We start from the raw sequence: 17,542 nt of genomic DNA on the forward strand, positions 1-17,542 counted from the left end.
ATATATATTTGCATATAAGTAACCCATTTAGGCATAAAGCCACAAATTTTATGGGAAGAGCTGAATACAGTTCGTTTAATGCACCACCTCCACCTCCACAACTGCCACCACAATTAATCTTATGAAGATTTAGAAACCAGTTTCATGAAGCCAACACCCTTACATGAAGATTATTTCATGTCCAAGTCCATCTCAGAGAGACTGCATCTCAAAGTGAAACCCTGAAAAATCTAAATGCATAAGGACGCCTGTTACCTGATGGTGCACACGTTTCTGCAGAACACTAAGAGCCCTTGCTTGCATGGGGGTAGTATAGCCCGGAAAGAAAGCTGTTGTTTGTAAACATTCATACACACATAACTATACATGCATAGGCACACAGATACACACACACACACACATAGATATACACAGACAAACATATAGAAAAACATACATGCACACAAATATGCAAGTGTGTGTGTGTGTGTCTGTATGTATATATATATGGTGTGTGTGGTGTGTGTAAGTAAATAAATGGAGTTGAACGAAGATGTTACTAAAATTCTTTTACTTTCGACATTTGTTTCGATGACAACATTGGTTTTATTCCAAAGGAATAAATGGTGTTTATTGAATTTACTATGATGACGGTAAACAAAGGATAATTCATTCATCCATATATATATATATATCCCGGTATGGCCTTCCAGCGTGCCAGCCCAGTCACACCATGTAACCCATGCGAGCATGGACAACAGACACTAAATGATAATGATGACGATGATAATACACAGACACACACACACACACAAACACACACATATATATATACACATAGTATTATGTAGGTTATGGGTTAGACACAAAATGTGCCTTAAAATTTGTGAAAACATGAAAGTACAATGTGGCCACCCCAGCCAACATAGCCCACAGATTGGTATTGTATGTATGAATGTATATATGTATGTACGTACATACATGTGTGTATGTATGTGTGTGTATAAACACAGTATGTATGTTATATAAACAGGCATATCCACGTAAAGTGTTGAAATTAATAATGCTACATTTGAGAAGATGACGAAACAGCTGTAACCATATGGAAATAATAAATATGTATTCACCTCCCGTACAGCCTGTTTTCCTGATTTCCCACACATATATGTATGTGCACATTCACCATTATAAACTACATCTTGCAATCCGTGGCAAATTAGGTCTCGATTTAAAAAAAGTTGAAAATTTAAAAAAATTATAACCAAAGTGAGCTATCATAACTCTACAGTTGAATTCTCCTAAGTGTAGAGTTCTCCTCCTCTACACAGAAATCTCCTATTCTACACACAGTGAAGTGAAAGAAAATAAAGAAGTGTTTATTTAAAAAAACATCACCGGGAAAAATATGTTACTCATACAACTTACGAGACACACGTATGTACGTTCGCAAATATACACCCATGCACACTTGTCCTTTGGTATACCTATCCACCAACACACGCATACACTCATGTATATATACACATCCACACAAAAATACACAAATATATAAAATACAAATATATATATATATATAAATATATAAATTTATAATATAAATATATAAAATATATATATATAAAATATATATAAAAATATATATAAATATATAAAACGCAAATATATATATATATGCAATATATATGTACAGATACACACATACACATATATATATATATACATATAAACACACATGCACGCACATACGTACACATATGTACATATATCCATAACATACACCTATATGCGTGCACATACACACAAATATATACATACACACACACAGATATATGAATATATATATATATGTATGTATGTATACATACGATACAAGAAACATCAATCTGTCTACGTTTACCTTGTAGAGAGAAGACTCATCAGTGTTATAATGTCTGGCATTCTCAAAGATTAAGTTCATATCAGCTGCCAGCTCGTCTAGATTTCTGTACTTGAGTTTCTGGTGGAAGAGAAGAGGAAAATAAGAAGAGGAGGAGGAGGAGGAATTAAACATCATCTCAGCATATTACAATTGCATCAGGTTTCGTTAATGATATTAAAAGTTTGGGAAAAAAATTTATACTAGTAAAAACGTAAAGTATTGTATTGATATTTTTAACCCTTTTGTTACCAACCCAGCTGAAACTGCCTCTGGTTCTGTAGTACAAATGTCTTATTTTCATAAGTCTTGAATTAAAATCTTCCACCAAACCTTGGTCACAATTTATGTTCCTAACACTAGCTTAATGATAACTAAGTTATTTTACTAAATTCTTTGTTATATTTAAAATTAACTAAAAGAAACGCAGAGCATCTCAAAATAAATACAGTAAAAAAAGGGTTAAGTCACCATGATATTTTTAACCCTTTTGTTACCAACCCGGCTGAAACTGCCTCTGGCTCTGTAGTACAAATGTCTATTTTCATAAGTTCTGAATTAAAATCTTCCACCAAACCTTAGTCACAATTTATGTTCCTAACACTGGCTTAACGATAACTAAGTTATTTTACTAAATTCTTTGTTATATTAAAATAAATTGAAACAAACACAGAATCTCAACAGAAATATGGTAACGAAAGGGTTCAATCACCATGATATTTTTAACCCTTTCAATACCAACCCGACTGGCTCTCTAGTATAAATGTCTTGTTTTCGTAAGTTTTGAATTAAAATCTTCCACCAAACCTTGGTCACAATTTATGTTCCTAACACTAGCTGAATGATAACTAAGTTATTTTACTAAATTCTTTGTTATATTTAAAGTAATTGAAAGAAACACAGAGCACATCAACAGAAATATGGTAATGAAAGGGTTAAAATATATAATAGAGAAACAATTCTTAACCCTTTCGATACCAACCTGGCTGAAACTGCCTCTGGTTCTGTAGTACAAATGTCTTATTTTCATATGTCTTGAATTAAAATCTTCCACTAAACCTTAGTCACAATTTATGTTCCTAACACTAGCTGAATGATAACTAAGTTATTTTACTAAATTCTTTGTTATATTTAAAGTAATTGAAAGAAACACAGAGCATCTCAACAGAAATATGGTAACAAAAGGGTTCAAGTCACCATGATATTTGAACCCTTTGGTTACCAACCCGGCTGAAACCACCTCTGGTTCTGCAGTACAAATGTCTTGTTTTCATAAGTTTTGAATTAAAATCTTCCACCAAACTTAGTCACAACTTATGTTCCTAACACTAGCTTAATGATAACTAAGTTATTTTACTAAATTCTTTGTTATATTTAAAATTAACTAAAAGAAACGCAGAGCATCTCAAAATAAATACAGTAACAAAAGGGTTTAAGTCACCATGATATTTTTAACCCTTTTGTTACCAACCCGGCTGAAACTGCCTCTGGCTCTGTAGTACAAATGTCTTATTTTCATAAGTTCTGAATTAAAATCTTCCACCAAACCTTAGTCACAATTTATGTTCCTAACACTGGCTTAACGATAACTAAGTTATTTTACTAAATTCTTTGTTATATTTAAAATAAATTGAAACAAACACAGAGAATCTCAACAGAAATATGGTAACGAAAGGGTTCAAGTCACCATGATATTTTTAACCCTTTCAATACCAACCCGACTGGCTCTCTAGTATAAATGTCTTGTTTTCGTAAGTTTTGAATTAAAATCTTCCAGCAAACCTTGGTCACAATTTATGTTCCTAACACTAGCTGAATGATAACTAAGTTATTTTACTAAATTCTTTGTTATATTTAAAGTAATTGAAAGAAACACAGAGCACATCAACAGAAATATGGTAATGAAAGGGTTAAAATATATAATAGAGAAACAATTCTTAACCCTTTCGATACCAACCTGGCTGAAACTGCCTCTGGTTCTGTAGTACAAATGTCTTATTTTCATATGTCTTGAATTAAAATCTTCCACTAAACCTTAGTCACAATTTATGTTCCTAACACTAGCTGAATGATAACTAAGTTATTTTACTAAATTCTTTGTTATATTTAAAGTAATTGAAAGAAACACAGAGCATCTCAACAGAAATATGGTAACAAAAGGGTTCAAGTCACCATGATATTTTTAACCCTTTTGTTACCAACCCGGCTGAAACCACCTCTGGTTCTGCAGTACAAATGTCTTGTTTTCATAAGTTTTGAATTAAAATCTTCCACCAAACCTTAGTCACAACTTATGTTCCTAACACTAGCTTAATGATAACTAAGTTATTTTACTAAATTCTTTGTTATATTTAAAATTAATTGAAAGAAACACAGAGCATCTCAACAGAAATATGGTAACAAAAGGGTTAAAGTCACCATGATATTTTTAACCCTTTCAATACCAAACCTGGTTCTCTAGTACAAATGTCTTGTTTTCATAAGTTTGGAATTACAATCTTCCACCAAACCTTAGTCACAATTTATGTTCCTAACACTAGCTTAATGATAAATAAGTTTTTTTACTAAATTCTTTGTTATATTTAAAATTAATTGAAATTAATTGTTATATTTAAAATTGAAAGAAACACAGAGCATCTCAACAGAAATATGGTAACAAAAGGGTTAAAGTCACCATGATATTTTTAACCCTTTCAATACCAAACCTGGTTCTCTAGTACAAATGTCTTGTTTTCATAAGTTTGGAATTAAAATCTTCCACCAAACCTTAGTCACAATTTATGTTCCTAACACTAGCTGAATGATAAATAAGTTTTTTTACTAAATTCTTTGTTATATTTCAAGTAATTGAAAGAAACACAGAACATCTCAAAATAAATGCAGTAACGAAAGGGTTAAATCAAAATTATTATGCGCCACAAAAGATATCATTCAGGCTCTTATCTTCACAAGTGATATGATGGGAAAATATTTTGAAGAAAATATACATATAAATGCTTCCACTTATGCTGAGGTGGACAAATGCAGACAGTAAGAGGTGAGTTATGTACTTTTAACTATTTCAGGTGATAACTTTAGAGATGCTGGAAAATGAAAACATTTTATTGAAAATCAAAGTTCAGACATGTTACATATTAAGGCTGATCTATATATCAGCAATGAAAAAAAAAAGGAGTAATTGAAGGTGAAAGTGATTGATGCAAGGGGAAATAAAAAAATTGAAAGACGAGCGAAAATAAACAGATGAAAAAAAAGATAATAGAGCGAAACTGAAGAAAACAAAGTGCAATAATTTCAAATCTTCATCCAAAAGTGCAGTTTTATTCTGTTGAAAGTGTATTTCCTTAATGGGTGCTTCGCATAGTGTCTGTATTTCTCAATGATCTCTGATTGTTGTTAGACATCTTGATTATACAGGCTTCAGAGTATTTTGCTCTTATCTGTTATGCATAGATCATACTTAATTTTGCATGGTTCACATTGTTTCATGCTTATTATCTAATGCTGCAGTTCAATACTTTTCATTTTACAAGATAGAATGGGTTAATGTTGCATTGTTCCTTTTGTTACAGAAATTCAAAAAAGTATGTGTGTGTGTATGCATGCATGCATGCATATATATACACATGATTATAGAATATGAAAATTATCAGAGACCTACATAACTGAAACATCTATTCAAATACCAGATCAGAGATCATTGAGAAATGCAGACACTTCAAATGGTATCTGTCACATAACTAAGAAAAACTATCTTCATTGCATGAAAAACTACAAAAGTAGTCATGGGAAATTGGTTCACGTGGGTTTTCATCTCTGCTCTCACATCAATTTCTTCATCAATCTATCTTTCTTCATTCCTAATTTCTTATGTACATACACATGCATGCATACACACATATACACATACATGCATACATACATACATATATATTTATGTGTATATATGTGTGTGTGTACATATGTATGTTTATACACACACACACACACATATATATATGTAGGAATTTTTTTAAAAAATGAAATGCACTTGCAATTTAAAAAGCATTAACCAGGATTGAAAGTGGTCCATTCTTAGTTATGCACCATCATACCATACTGGTAAGTTTAAATATGATCTTTGCCTTGAGGAAATATATAATCACATCTAAATTAGAATCCTTAAATTGTAGAAATAATTTTACACTGAAATGTTCTCATGAATATAGAAAAACATTCAAATATTTCAACAGTACACAACGCATTAATCCGAACTGCTTTCCCTATAATCTAATATGCATGCTTTCTAAAGAGATTTTTTAGCATATTCAGCAGATAGATAGCTAACTGCCGTGACAAAGAATTTCTGTTTATTTTTTATATTTTCATTATCTACTGACATTATCAAGAGGTAAATACTAAACTCACTTCTCTTAGAATATAAGATTTTTTTCTTAACATTGCTTTTGCATGTTGTCATCTATTGAAAATACTTTCTTACTTCACTTTGAATATATTTTCAGGTATATTAAAGTGACTGGTATTTTATAACCTCTGATCTGTATCTGAATATGTTGGCAATATATAGGCGCAGGAGTGGCTGTGTGGTAAGTAGCTTGTTTACCAACCACATGGTTCCGGGTTCAGTCCTACTGCGTGGCATCTTGGGCAAGTGCCTTCTGCTATAGCCCCGGGTCAACCTATGCCTTGTGAGTGGATTTGGTAGACGGAAACTGAAAGAAGCCTGTCGTATATATGTATATATATATATATATATATGTGTGTGTGTGTTTGTGTGTCTGTGTTTGTCCCCCTGGCATTGCTTGACAACCGATGCTGGTGTGTTTATGTCCCCGTTACTTAGCGGTTTGGCAAAAGAGACCGATAGAATAAGTACTGGGCTTACATAAGAATAAGTCCCGGGTCGAGTTGCTCGATTAAAGGCGGTGCTCCAGCATGGCTGCAGTCAAATGACTGAAACAAGTAAATGAGTAAAGAGAGAGTAAAGAGAGCATCACAGATATGATTCTCAGTACTCTATGGTTTAATCATCATTTAAAGATGTGTCTTTCTTCATTCTTGTTCTTGTAGTCTTATACTGCAAAATTCTTGAAATTCTTCGAAGTGATATTTTGATTTACTTGTCACACATGAAGAATTATCTTGGATGTTTGTTCTACTTGCATTCATAGGTGCCTGGTTGTTTTGATATAGTTAACCTGCCTGGATTTATCTCTTTTACAAATATATATACATATCTATATTCACATACATGCACTCAGTTCATGCCAGTCATGAGGCCAAACATCCCTGAAAGTTGGATCTGACCCCATCCAGCGGTTCTTGAGATATCTTGTCCACGGACAAACAAACAAACAAATGTGACTGAAAACAATACCTCCGCCTTCGCTAAGGCAGAGGTAATAAGAGATATAAAACACCTGGAGTTTCTGAAGGAAATGATATAATATTGGTTAAATCCTTTTATCTCTCTCTATATAAAGCTGAAGTTGTCTGTGTGTGGCAGGTTTGGTAGCCTTCAACTAACACTAACTCCTCCGAGACCCTGCGGCGCAAGTTGATCAAAATTAAGATTATGATAGAAGAAGGCTTGCTCTTCATTCCGTAGGAGATAAAATTCAAATCGGACCATGTTAACACCAAAAATTATTTACATCAAAAAGGTGCTTTTCTTCTATGAAAATCCCTATTTTTTACGATTTTTTGGCTGTCGTGTGGCCATTTTTCGGTGTATTTCAACCAGAAAAACGTTCACTTAAAGAGAATAACAAGCTACATAATGCAAAATTTTTACTTTTCAAAAATTCCAATTCTGAAGGGTGGAAACCAACCTGAGCAACACCGGGTGATACTGCTAGTATATCATAATTGCTGATGTATAAGAGGAGCTTGTTTTGTTTCCCAATGTATCAAAACATTGCCCTGCCTCTTATGTGGCCATATGACAGACGAGGCACAGAATACTGTAGCCTAAACTGTTGGATGATCATAAGCCTGTAATATTTGGCACTAATATCAAAATATTGATGCCAGGCCAAAACGTCTTAGTTTGTTCACCTACAAATTTGTGAAGAATTCTTTATGGAGAGGTCGCAGCATCTCAATATAACATCATCTCCAGCAAACAAACCCCCACACCTGATATCTCTCTTTTACCTGTTTCAGTCATTTGACTGTGGCCATGCTGGAGCACCACTTTTAGTCGAGCAAATCGACCCCAGGACTTGTTCTTTGTAAGTATAGTATTTATTCTGTCGGTCTCTTCTGCCAAACTTCTAAGTTACAGGGATGTAAACACACCAGCATTTGTGGTGTTGACAAGCAATGTTGGGGGAGACAAACACAGATACACAAACATATACACACACACACACATATATATACATATATACGATGGGCTTCTTTCAGTTTCCGTCTACCAAATCCACTCACAAGGCTTTGGTCAGCCCGAGGCCACAGCAGATGGTGCCACGCAGTGGGACTGAACCCGGAACCATGTGGTTCGTAAGCAAGCTACTTACCACACAGCCACTCCTATCTGTTCATCATCATTTAACATCTGTTGTCCATTCTGGCAAGAGTTGGACGATTTGAACAGAACTGGCAAGCTGGGAAGTGACATCAGATTCCCATCTGATTTGGCATGGTTCCTATGACTGGATGCCCATCCTAACGCCAACCACTTTACAGAGAGTGCTGGATGCTTTTACGTGACACTGCAAGGGCACTTTCACATGGCACCAGTACGGGTGCATTTATGTGGTGTTGCATGGGCACTTGTATATGGAACCACATGGGTGCTTGTATGTGGCCCACATGGCCACATTTTAGGTGGCACTACACAAGCACTTTTACATGGCACCACAGGGGCACTTTTACGTGGGCACAGCAGAGACACTTTTACACGGCACTGCATGGACAGTTTTACGGGGCACTGCATGGGTGTTTTATGCAACACCATGTGGATGCTTTTACATGGTACCACTAAGAGTGTTGTACACCACCAGAGGGACCAGTTTTAAGACATCTGCTGCAGAGAATGGGTTTTCTTGAGTACAGCAAAGCACCATATGTCTTACATTATTTAATATCATGGTGACTTTAAGCCTTTCGTTACCATATTTCTGTTGAGATGTTCTGTGTTTCTTTCAATTAATTTTGAATATAACAAAGAATTTAATAAAATAACTTAGTTATCATTAAGCTAGTGTTCGGAACATAAATTGTGACTAAGGTTTGGTGGAACATTTTAATTCAAAACTTATGAAAACAAGACATTTGTACTACAGAGCCAGAGGTGGTTTCAGCCGAGTTGGTATTAAAAGGGTTAAAAATATCATGGTGACTTTAACCCTTTTGTTACCATATTTCTATTGAGATGCTCTGTGTTTCTTTCAATTAATTTTAAATATAACAAAGAACTTAGTAAAATAACTTAGTTACTATTAAGCTAGTGTTAGGAACATAAATTGTGACTAAGGTTTGGTGGACGATTTTAATTCAGAACTTTTGAAAACAAAACGTTTGTACTACAGAGCCAGGAGTGGCTTCAAGCAGCCTGGTATCAAGTGTTAAACACCATTTTTTTGCTTAATTTACAAAATTAAAATTTTACAGGAAGCTGTAATGCATGTTAGATTTTCATCTGCCGGTCAGCTATCTGTAATGAATGAATAGCAACAAAAACATGGCAGTAATGCATCACCAAAGTGGCCAATCATGGTTACGTAAAACCTCAAAGTCAGAAACACAAGTTTTACATCCTGTTGGGCAAGTCTCTTGACTAATATATAAACAACTATACAGTTGATCTGAAAGAAGATAAAATTGAAATATTGGCACTTGTGCCCGTGCTAGTAGGGTGCCAAGAACACCATCCGAGCGTAATCGTTGCCAGAGCAGCCAACTGCCCTCCATGCCAGTAACACATAAAAGGGCACCATTCGAGCGTGATCGTTACCAGCGTCGCCTTACTGTACTTGTGCCCATGATAGTAGGGTGCCAAGAACACCATCCGAGCGTAATCGTTCCCAGAGCAGCCAACTGCCCTCCATGCCAGTAACACATAAAAGGGCACCATTCGAGCATGATCGTTACCAATGTCGCCTTACTGGCACCTGTGCTGATGGGCATGTGTAAAAAGATTGGAGCTAGGTCATTGCCAGTACCGCCTGACTGGCACGTAAAAAGCACCCACTACACTCTCGGATTGGTTGGTGTTAGGAAGGGCATCCAGCTGTAGAAACTCTGCCAAATCAAAATTGGAGCCTGGTGCAGCCATCTGGTTCGCCAACTCTCAGTCAAAATCGTCCAACCCATGCTAGCATGGAAAGTGGATGTTAAACGATGATATATATATATGTAAAACACCATTCGAGCGTGATCGTTACCAGCATCGCCTTACTGTCACATATGCTGATGGTATGTGTAAAAGGATTCGAGCAAGGTCGTTGCCAGTACTGCCTGACTGGCCACCGCGCCAGTGGCACGTAAAAAGCACCCACTACACTCTCAGAGTGGTTGGCGTTAGGAAGGGTACCCAGCTGTAGAAACACTGCCAGATCAAGATTGGAGCCTGGTGCAGCCATCTGGTTCGCCAGACCTCAGTCAAAATCGTCCAACCCATGCTAGCATCGAAACCAGACGTTAAATGATGATGATGGGACTCCCATAACATTATTCATGATAAATTCATGGTTTCTTCCTATATTCCTACATGTCACAACAATGTATTTCTTTATTACCCACAAGGGGCTAAACGCAGAGGGGACAAACAAGGACAGACAAATGGATTAAGACGATTACATCGACCCCAGTGCGTAACTGATACCTAATTCATCGATCCCGAAAGGATAAAAGGCAAAGTCGACCTCGGCTGAATTTGAAATCAGAACATAACGGCAGACTAACATATACAGAATCATACACTTCCCCAACTAAACCCCTTGAAAATATTGTAAAATAGGGGTGCATCTTATACAGCAGCAAATAAAAAATTGATAGGGCTTTTTTTTTTTCTCGAGAAAAAATAAACATTAAGGGATTTAAGTAGTATTCTTTTATTCTACTTGTTTCAGTCATTTGACTGCGGCCATGCTGGAGCACCGCCTTTTAATCGAGCAAATCGACCCCAGGTCTTATCCTTTGTAAGTCTAGTACTTATTCTATCGATCTTTTTTTGCTGCACCTCTAAGTTAAGGGGACGTAAACACACCAGCATCTGATGTCAAGTGATGTTGGGGGGGACAAACACAGACACACACAATGGGCTTCTTTCAGTTTCCGTCTACCAAATCCACTCACAAGGCTTTGGTCGGCCCGAGGCTATAGCAGAAGACACTTACCCAAGGTGCCACACAGTGGGACTGAACCCAGAACCATGTGGTTGGTAAGCAAACTTCTTACCGCACAGCCACTCCTGCACCTATAATTTCTTTTGGAAAGCACAAGCATTTTCTATTCTTTTGCTCTTTTACTTGTTTCAGTCATTTGACTGTGGCCATGCTGGAGCACTGCCTTAAAGGGATTCATTCTTTCTAAGTCTGGTATGTATTCTATCAGTTGCTTTTGCTGAACTGCTAAGTTATGGGAACATAAATACACCAGCATTTGGCTGCTACTTTTCAATTTCCTCAATTTTTGCTCTAATAGATTTCATCTTTGGTGTATCGGTGTAGTTTTGTAAGGTAATCATTGACATGAAATTCATTTTCATGTCATAAATCAATAAATAGAGTTTGCAAATTTTGGATAATTTTAGCCAATCGAAAGCCACAAACATATAGGTACAGTTTCCATAATAACAAACCAAGCTGTTTACTCTCTTGGCAATTTTCTAAAATTTCCACAGGTGCAGCCAAACATTAGAGATCCGTATAAACATTATAAAATGTAACATATATTTGTATTGATGTGCTTATTGACTGCGGGAGTCATCTAGGGAAAAGTTCATTTAAGACATTGAGGGTTAAAAAGAAAACCTGAATACCTCAAACAAGATGAGAAATGAATAACTTCGAAGGTCAGTGGTTCCAAAACTATTTTTCTCTGAGCCACATTTTCGGTATGAAAATTTGTTCATGCCTCACCAATGATCCACAGAGATAGGGTTAAAAGAAGATAACCGTGGATTCAAAGTCAGAACATTATCATTGATATCTCTCACCTCCAATTTGTGGCTCCTAGTTACTTTAATCTTAATACTTGATATAAAGCAAAATTTTCCCAATGATACAATCAGCCAATAACTATTTATACTGGAACTCTAGTGGAGGCACAATGGCCCAGTGGTTAGGGCAGCGGACTCACGGTCGTAGGATCGTGGTTTCGATTCCCAGACCGGGCGTTGTGAGTGTTTATTGAGCGAAAACACCTAAAAGCTCCACGAGGCTCCGGCAGGGGATGGTGGTGATCCCTGCTGTACTCTTTCACCACAACTTTCTCTCACTCTTACTTCCTGTTTCTGTTGTACCTGTATTTCTAAGGGCCGGCCTTGTCACTCTCTGTGTCACGCTGAATATCCCCGAGAAATACGTTAAGGGTACACGTGTCTGTGGAGTGCTCAGCCACTTACACGTTAATTTCACGAGCAGGCTGTTTCGTTGATCGGATCAACCGGAACCCTCGTTGTCGTACCAACGGAGTGCTTCCATACTGGAACTCATGCCTGCATTTACAAGTAATCCACAATAATATTTTAAATTTTGAAATCATATTTATTTTCTTTTGGCAGATGAATGTTTTTGAAACTGTTTCTAAATCTTTGATCGTCTTTACATCATACTGCCTTACCTGCTATCCTCTGCACCATTTCGGAACCACTGTCACAGGTGAAAAGACATCGATCTTTCCGGTTTGACCGGCAGTTTTTTAAAATAATTTTCATGTAACTAAACACTTTTAAACTTCGTATTCTGGTAGAATGTGTTTATAAAACATCTTTTTCTCTTGGCTTTATTGAGAAAATTTCTATGGTCTGTAAGATATTTGGTTGTTTTTTTTCTTCAATTTCTGCAATTTCAACCAATCAATGACGTCTATTGAGGTGAAAACATTCTGTGCCGTATGAATATGTCCCTCATTCAAGAAACAGGGATCTTTTCGGTTTGAATGGCAGTTTTTTAAAATAATTTTTATGTAACTAAACACTTTTAAACTTCGTATACTGGTAGAATGTGTTTATATAAAACATCTTTTTCTCTTGACTTTATTGAGAAAATTCTATAGTTTATAAGATATTTGTTGTGTTTTTTTTCTGCAATTTCTGCAATTTCAACCAATCAATGACGTCTATTGCGGTGAAAACATTCTGTGCCATATGAATATGTCCCTCGTTTAAGAAACAGATTGGGTTTATTTACATTTGTGAAGAAAAAAAGATACCCTTCCCCCACCCCTAACCCTAACTCACCCTGACCCTAAAACAGATTGAAATGCAATAGATCGATACCAGGGTCATAATTATGGGTGACAATTTCATATGACACCGCTAGAAAAAACTGCCGTTCAAACTGAAAATATTTCGCATTTATTTCAATATTTTGCTTGGGGGGGGGGCATTTCCCTGGACAAACCCCACAGCTAAGAAGCACATAAATAAAATCCATTACATAGGTGACATTAGCAATGTTTCCACTATTACAGGTGCGGATAATTCAAAATTTAACACATCAGCATTCAGATTACTCCATCAAATGTAATGCTTATATAATTACATTATTATCTCATAGGCGCAGGAGTGGCTGTGTGGTAAGTAGCTTGCTAACCAACCACATGGTTCCGGGTTCAGTCCCACTGCGTGGCATCTTGGGCAAGTGTCTTCTGCTATAGCCCCGGCCGACCAATGCCTTGTGAGTGGATTTGGTAGACGGAAACTGAAATAAGCCCTGTCGTATATATATATATATATATATATATATATATATATATATATATATGTATGTGTGTGTATATGTTTGAGTGTCTGCATATGTCCCCCTAGCATTGCTTGACAACCGATGCTGGTGTGTTACGTCCCCGTCACTTAGCGGTTCGGCAAAAGAGACCGATAGAATAAGTACTGGGCTTACAAAGAATAAGTCCCGAGGTCGATCTGCTCGACTAAGGGCAGTGCTCCAGCATGGCTGCAGTCAACTGACTGAAACAAGTAAAAGGGAGTAAAAGAGAAAGAGAGTATAGAATCCATTCTGTGTGTGTGTGTGTATGTGTCTTCTAGGATCTCGGGCATCCTCCATCTGATTGCACTCAAATTTGATATGTAGATACCGACGGTGTCAGTGCGTGTATCAGTCTTGAAAAAATTACAAAAAAAATCGATTCCAGGTGAGAAAGCGATCGGTAAAGCTGTTGGATATCGTTTTTCTTTGGTTGGACAATCGACTATATGGCGCTGATAGGGGTTGCCTCCTTTAACACCTAGCATGCATATTTCAAACACAGTCGATCATTTTTCTTTCTTTTTCTTTTTCTACTACTGTCTGGCACCTGTGTCGGTGGCACATAAAATCACCCACTACACTCTCGGAGTGGTTGGCGTTAGGAAGGGCATCCAGCTGTAGAAACACTGCCAGATCTGACTGGCCTGGTGCAGCCTTCGGGCTCCCCAGACCCCAGTTGAACCGTCCAACCCATGCTAGCGTGGAAAGCGGACGTTAAACGATGATGATGATGATGATGTTGAGTGCCAAACAAATTTGCCAAACTCAATTCATCTTGGAAACCCTCCATCCGATTGCGCTCATATCTGGTATGTAGATACCGACGGTATCAGGATACTAAGGCGGTGAACTGGCAGAAACGCTAGCGCGCAGGGAAAAATGCTTAGCGGCATTTCGTCTGCGTTACGTTCTGAGTTCAAATTCCGCCGAGGTCGACTTTGCTTTTCATCCTTTCGGGGGTCGATTAACCCTTTTGTTACCAACCCGGCTGAAACTGCCTCTGGCTCTGTAGTACAAATGTCTTATTTTCTGAAGTCTTGAATTAAAATCTTCCACTAAACCTTAGTCACAATTTATGTTCCTAACATCAGCTGAATGATAACTAAGTTATTTTACTAAATTCTTTGTTATATTCAAAATTAATTGAAAGAAACACAGAGCATCTCAACAGAAATATGGTAACAAAAGGGTTAAAGTCACCATGATATTTTTAACCCTTTCGTTACCAACCTGGCTGAAACCACCTCTGGCTCTGTAGTACAAATGTCTTGTTTTCATTAGTTTTGAATTAAAATCTTCACAATTTATTTTTTAATTAAAATCTTCACAATTTATGTTCCTAACACTAGCTGAATGATAACCAAGTTATTTTACTAAATTCTTTTCTGCACACATACACGTGAGTACTGTGCAAATCTCCGACCAATCACATACAGCTAGCTGGAATTCGGGCATTTTCATTGGGTTTTGGATAAAAAATTCACAAAAAAGTCACTTCTATTGATTTTTAATGGCTTTACGAGGTGACTGGGGAAATGTAAAGATGTGCACAACCACCCTTGGACGGTTTTGAATGACCATAGAATGTGCGAGCCCTCTTAACTGAAAAATTGTGGATTTTTATAAAGGAGACACACACACACACACACACACACACACACACACACACACACATTTTGCCATTTATATATATAGTGATTTTAACTATTATGCATTCCACTCACATACACTTATTTCATCATTTTAACTTAGCTTGAGGCTATAGTAGAAGACACTTACCCAAGCTTCTTAATTCTTTATTGCCCACAAGGGACTAAACATAGAGGGGACAAACAAGGTCAGACAAAGGGATTAAGTCGATTACATCGACTCCAGTGCGTAACTGGTACTTAATTTATTGACCCTGAAAGGATGAAAGGCAAAGTCAACCTCGGCAGAATTTGAACTCAGAACCTAACAGCAGACAAAATACCGCTAAGCATTTCGCCCGGCATGCTAATGTTTCAGCCAGCTTGCTGCCTTCTTACCACACAGCCACACCTGTGCAGAGATGACTACTTGTGCAATATCCTACGGCTTCCTCAGAGCCATTAAAATGAAGTCTCAGAGCACTGCTTCTTACAGCAGAAACGGCTGTAAGCTAATGTAGGTGATAACAAACAATATATGCACATATGTATGGATATGGTGGTGGCACTCCGTCAGTTATGATAACAAGTGTTCCACTCGATCAGATCAACAGAACAGCCTGCTCGTGAAATTAACGTGCAAGTGGCTGAGCACTCCACGGACATGTGTACCCTTAACATAGTTCTCGGGGAGATTCAGCGTGACACAAAGTGTGACAGGGCTGGCCCTTTGAAATCCAGGTACAGCAGAAACAGGAAGTAAGAGTGAGAGAAAGTTGTGGTGAAAGAGTACAGCAGGGTTCGCCATCATCCCCTGCCGGAGCCTTGTGGAACTTTAGGTGTTTTTGCTCAATAAACTCTCACAACTCCCGGTCTGGGAATCGAAACTGCTATCCTAGGACCACGGAGTCCGCTGCCCTAACCACTGGGCCATTTTGCCTCGACATGTATGGATATAAGTAACATATATATACACATTTTCATAGATGTCTGTGCCTAGGTATATGTACATAATTATGTATATACACATACACATACACACATATTTATTTTATTTTTATTTATTTATTTAGTTTCAGCTCACAAGCTGTGGCCATGCTGGGGCACCGCCATTTAAATTATAGGGAGGCTGCCGTGACATACACACACACGAGTATCAAGTATTCAAATTAAGTTCAACTAATTTAAAACATTCATTTAGAGAAATACTAACTGGATGTTGCAAATTGCATCAATTCCAGACAAAACTTACCGAGGCAGAGAATTTCTTAAAAAGCAGGAATATTTGCAGAGAAAGAGAGGAGGAGAAAGGGGAGAGGAATGAGGAGAGAATGAGAAGACACAAAATACATTTGAGCAAACGCAGGTGAAGCAAAAAACTGTAGCAGTTGCATGCCATTTGTGAGAGAACGGAAGAGGAAAACATAGAATTCTAAAATGAAATCTTAAAATTCTTTAGGTCAAAAGCACAGTCCTACAATGGTTCTATCACAAAGCAACAATGAATATCAGAGGCAGGAACTAGAATTTTTTCCCTTAACCCTTTTGATACCAACCCGGCTGAAACCGGCTCTGGTTCTGTAGTACAAATGTCCTGTTTTCATAAGTTTTGAATTAAAATGTTCCATCAAACCTTAGTCACAATTTATGTTCCTAACACTAGCTTAATGATAACTAAGTTATTTTACTAAATTATTTGTTATATTTAAAATAATTGAAAGAAACACTGAGCATCTCAACAGAAATATGGTAACAAAAGGGTTCAAGTCACCATGATATTTTTAACCCTTTTGATACCAACCCAGCTAAAACCAGCTCTGGTTCTGTAGTACAAATGTCTTGTTTTCTTAAGTTCTGAATTAAAATCTTCCACCAAACCTTAGTCACAATTTATGTTCCTAACACTAGCTTAATGATAACTAAGTTATTTTACTAAATTCTTTGTTATATTTAAAATAATTGAAAGAAACACAGAACATCTCAACAGAAATATGGTAACAAAAGGGTTGAAGTCACCATGATATTTTTAACCCTTTTGATACCAACCCACCTGAAACCGGCTCTGGCTCTGAGTACAAATGTCC

The 17,542-nt window shown here is 36.9% G+C and overlaps 1 protein-coding gene across 1 annotated transcript in view; it reads right to left on the reverse strand.

Annotated features, from left to right (window-relative positions):
- Positions 1–1,195: 1,195 nt before the first annotated feature.
- Positions 1,196–17,542, reverse strand: part of LOC115226006 (protein polybromo-1) — a 115,543-nt gene continuing 99,196 nt past the window's right edge. The window contains exons 10-11 of the mRNA XM_036514796.1: positions 1,877–1,975; positions 1,196–1,201 (exon numbers count right to left, since the gene is read on the reverse strand). Of these exons, the coding sequence (XP_036370689.1) occupies positions 1,196–1,201; positions 1,877–1,975 (105 nt within the window). The remainder of the gene's footprint in view (positions 1,202–1,876; positions 1,976–17,542) is intronic.

Source organism: Octopus sinensis, linkage group LG29 (assembly GCF_006345805.1).
Source record: "Octopus sinensis linkage group LG29, ASM634580v1, whole genome shotgun sequence".
NCBI classification, from domain to species: domain Eukaryota; kingdom Metazoa; phylum Mollusca; class Cephalopoda; order Octopoda; family Octopodidae; genus Octopus; species Octopus sinensis.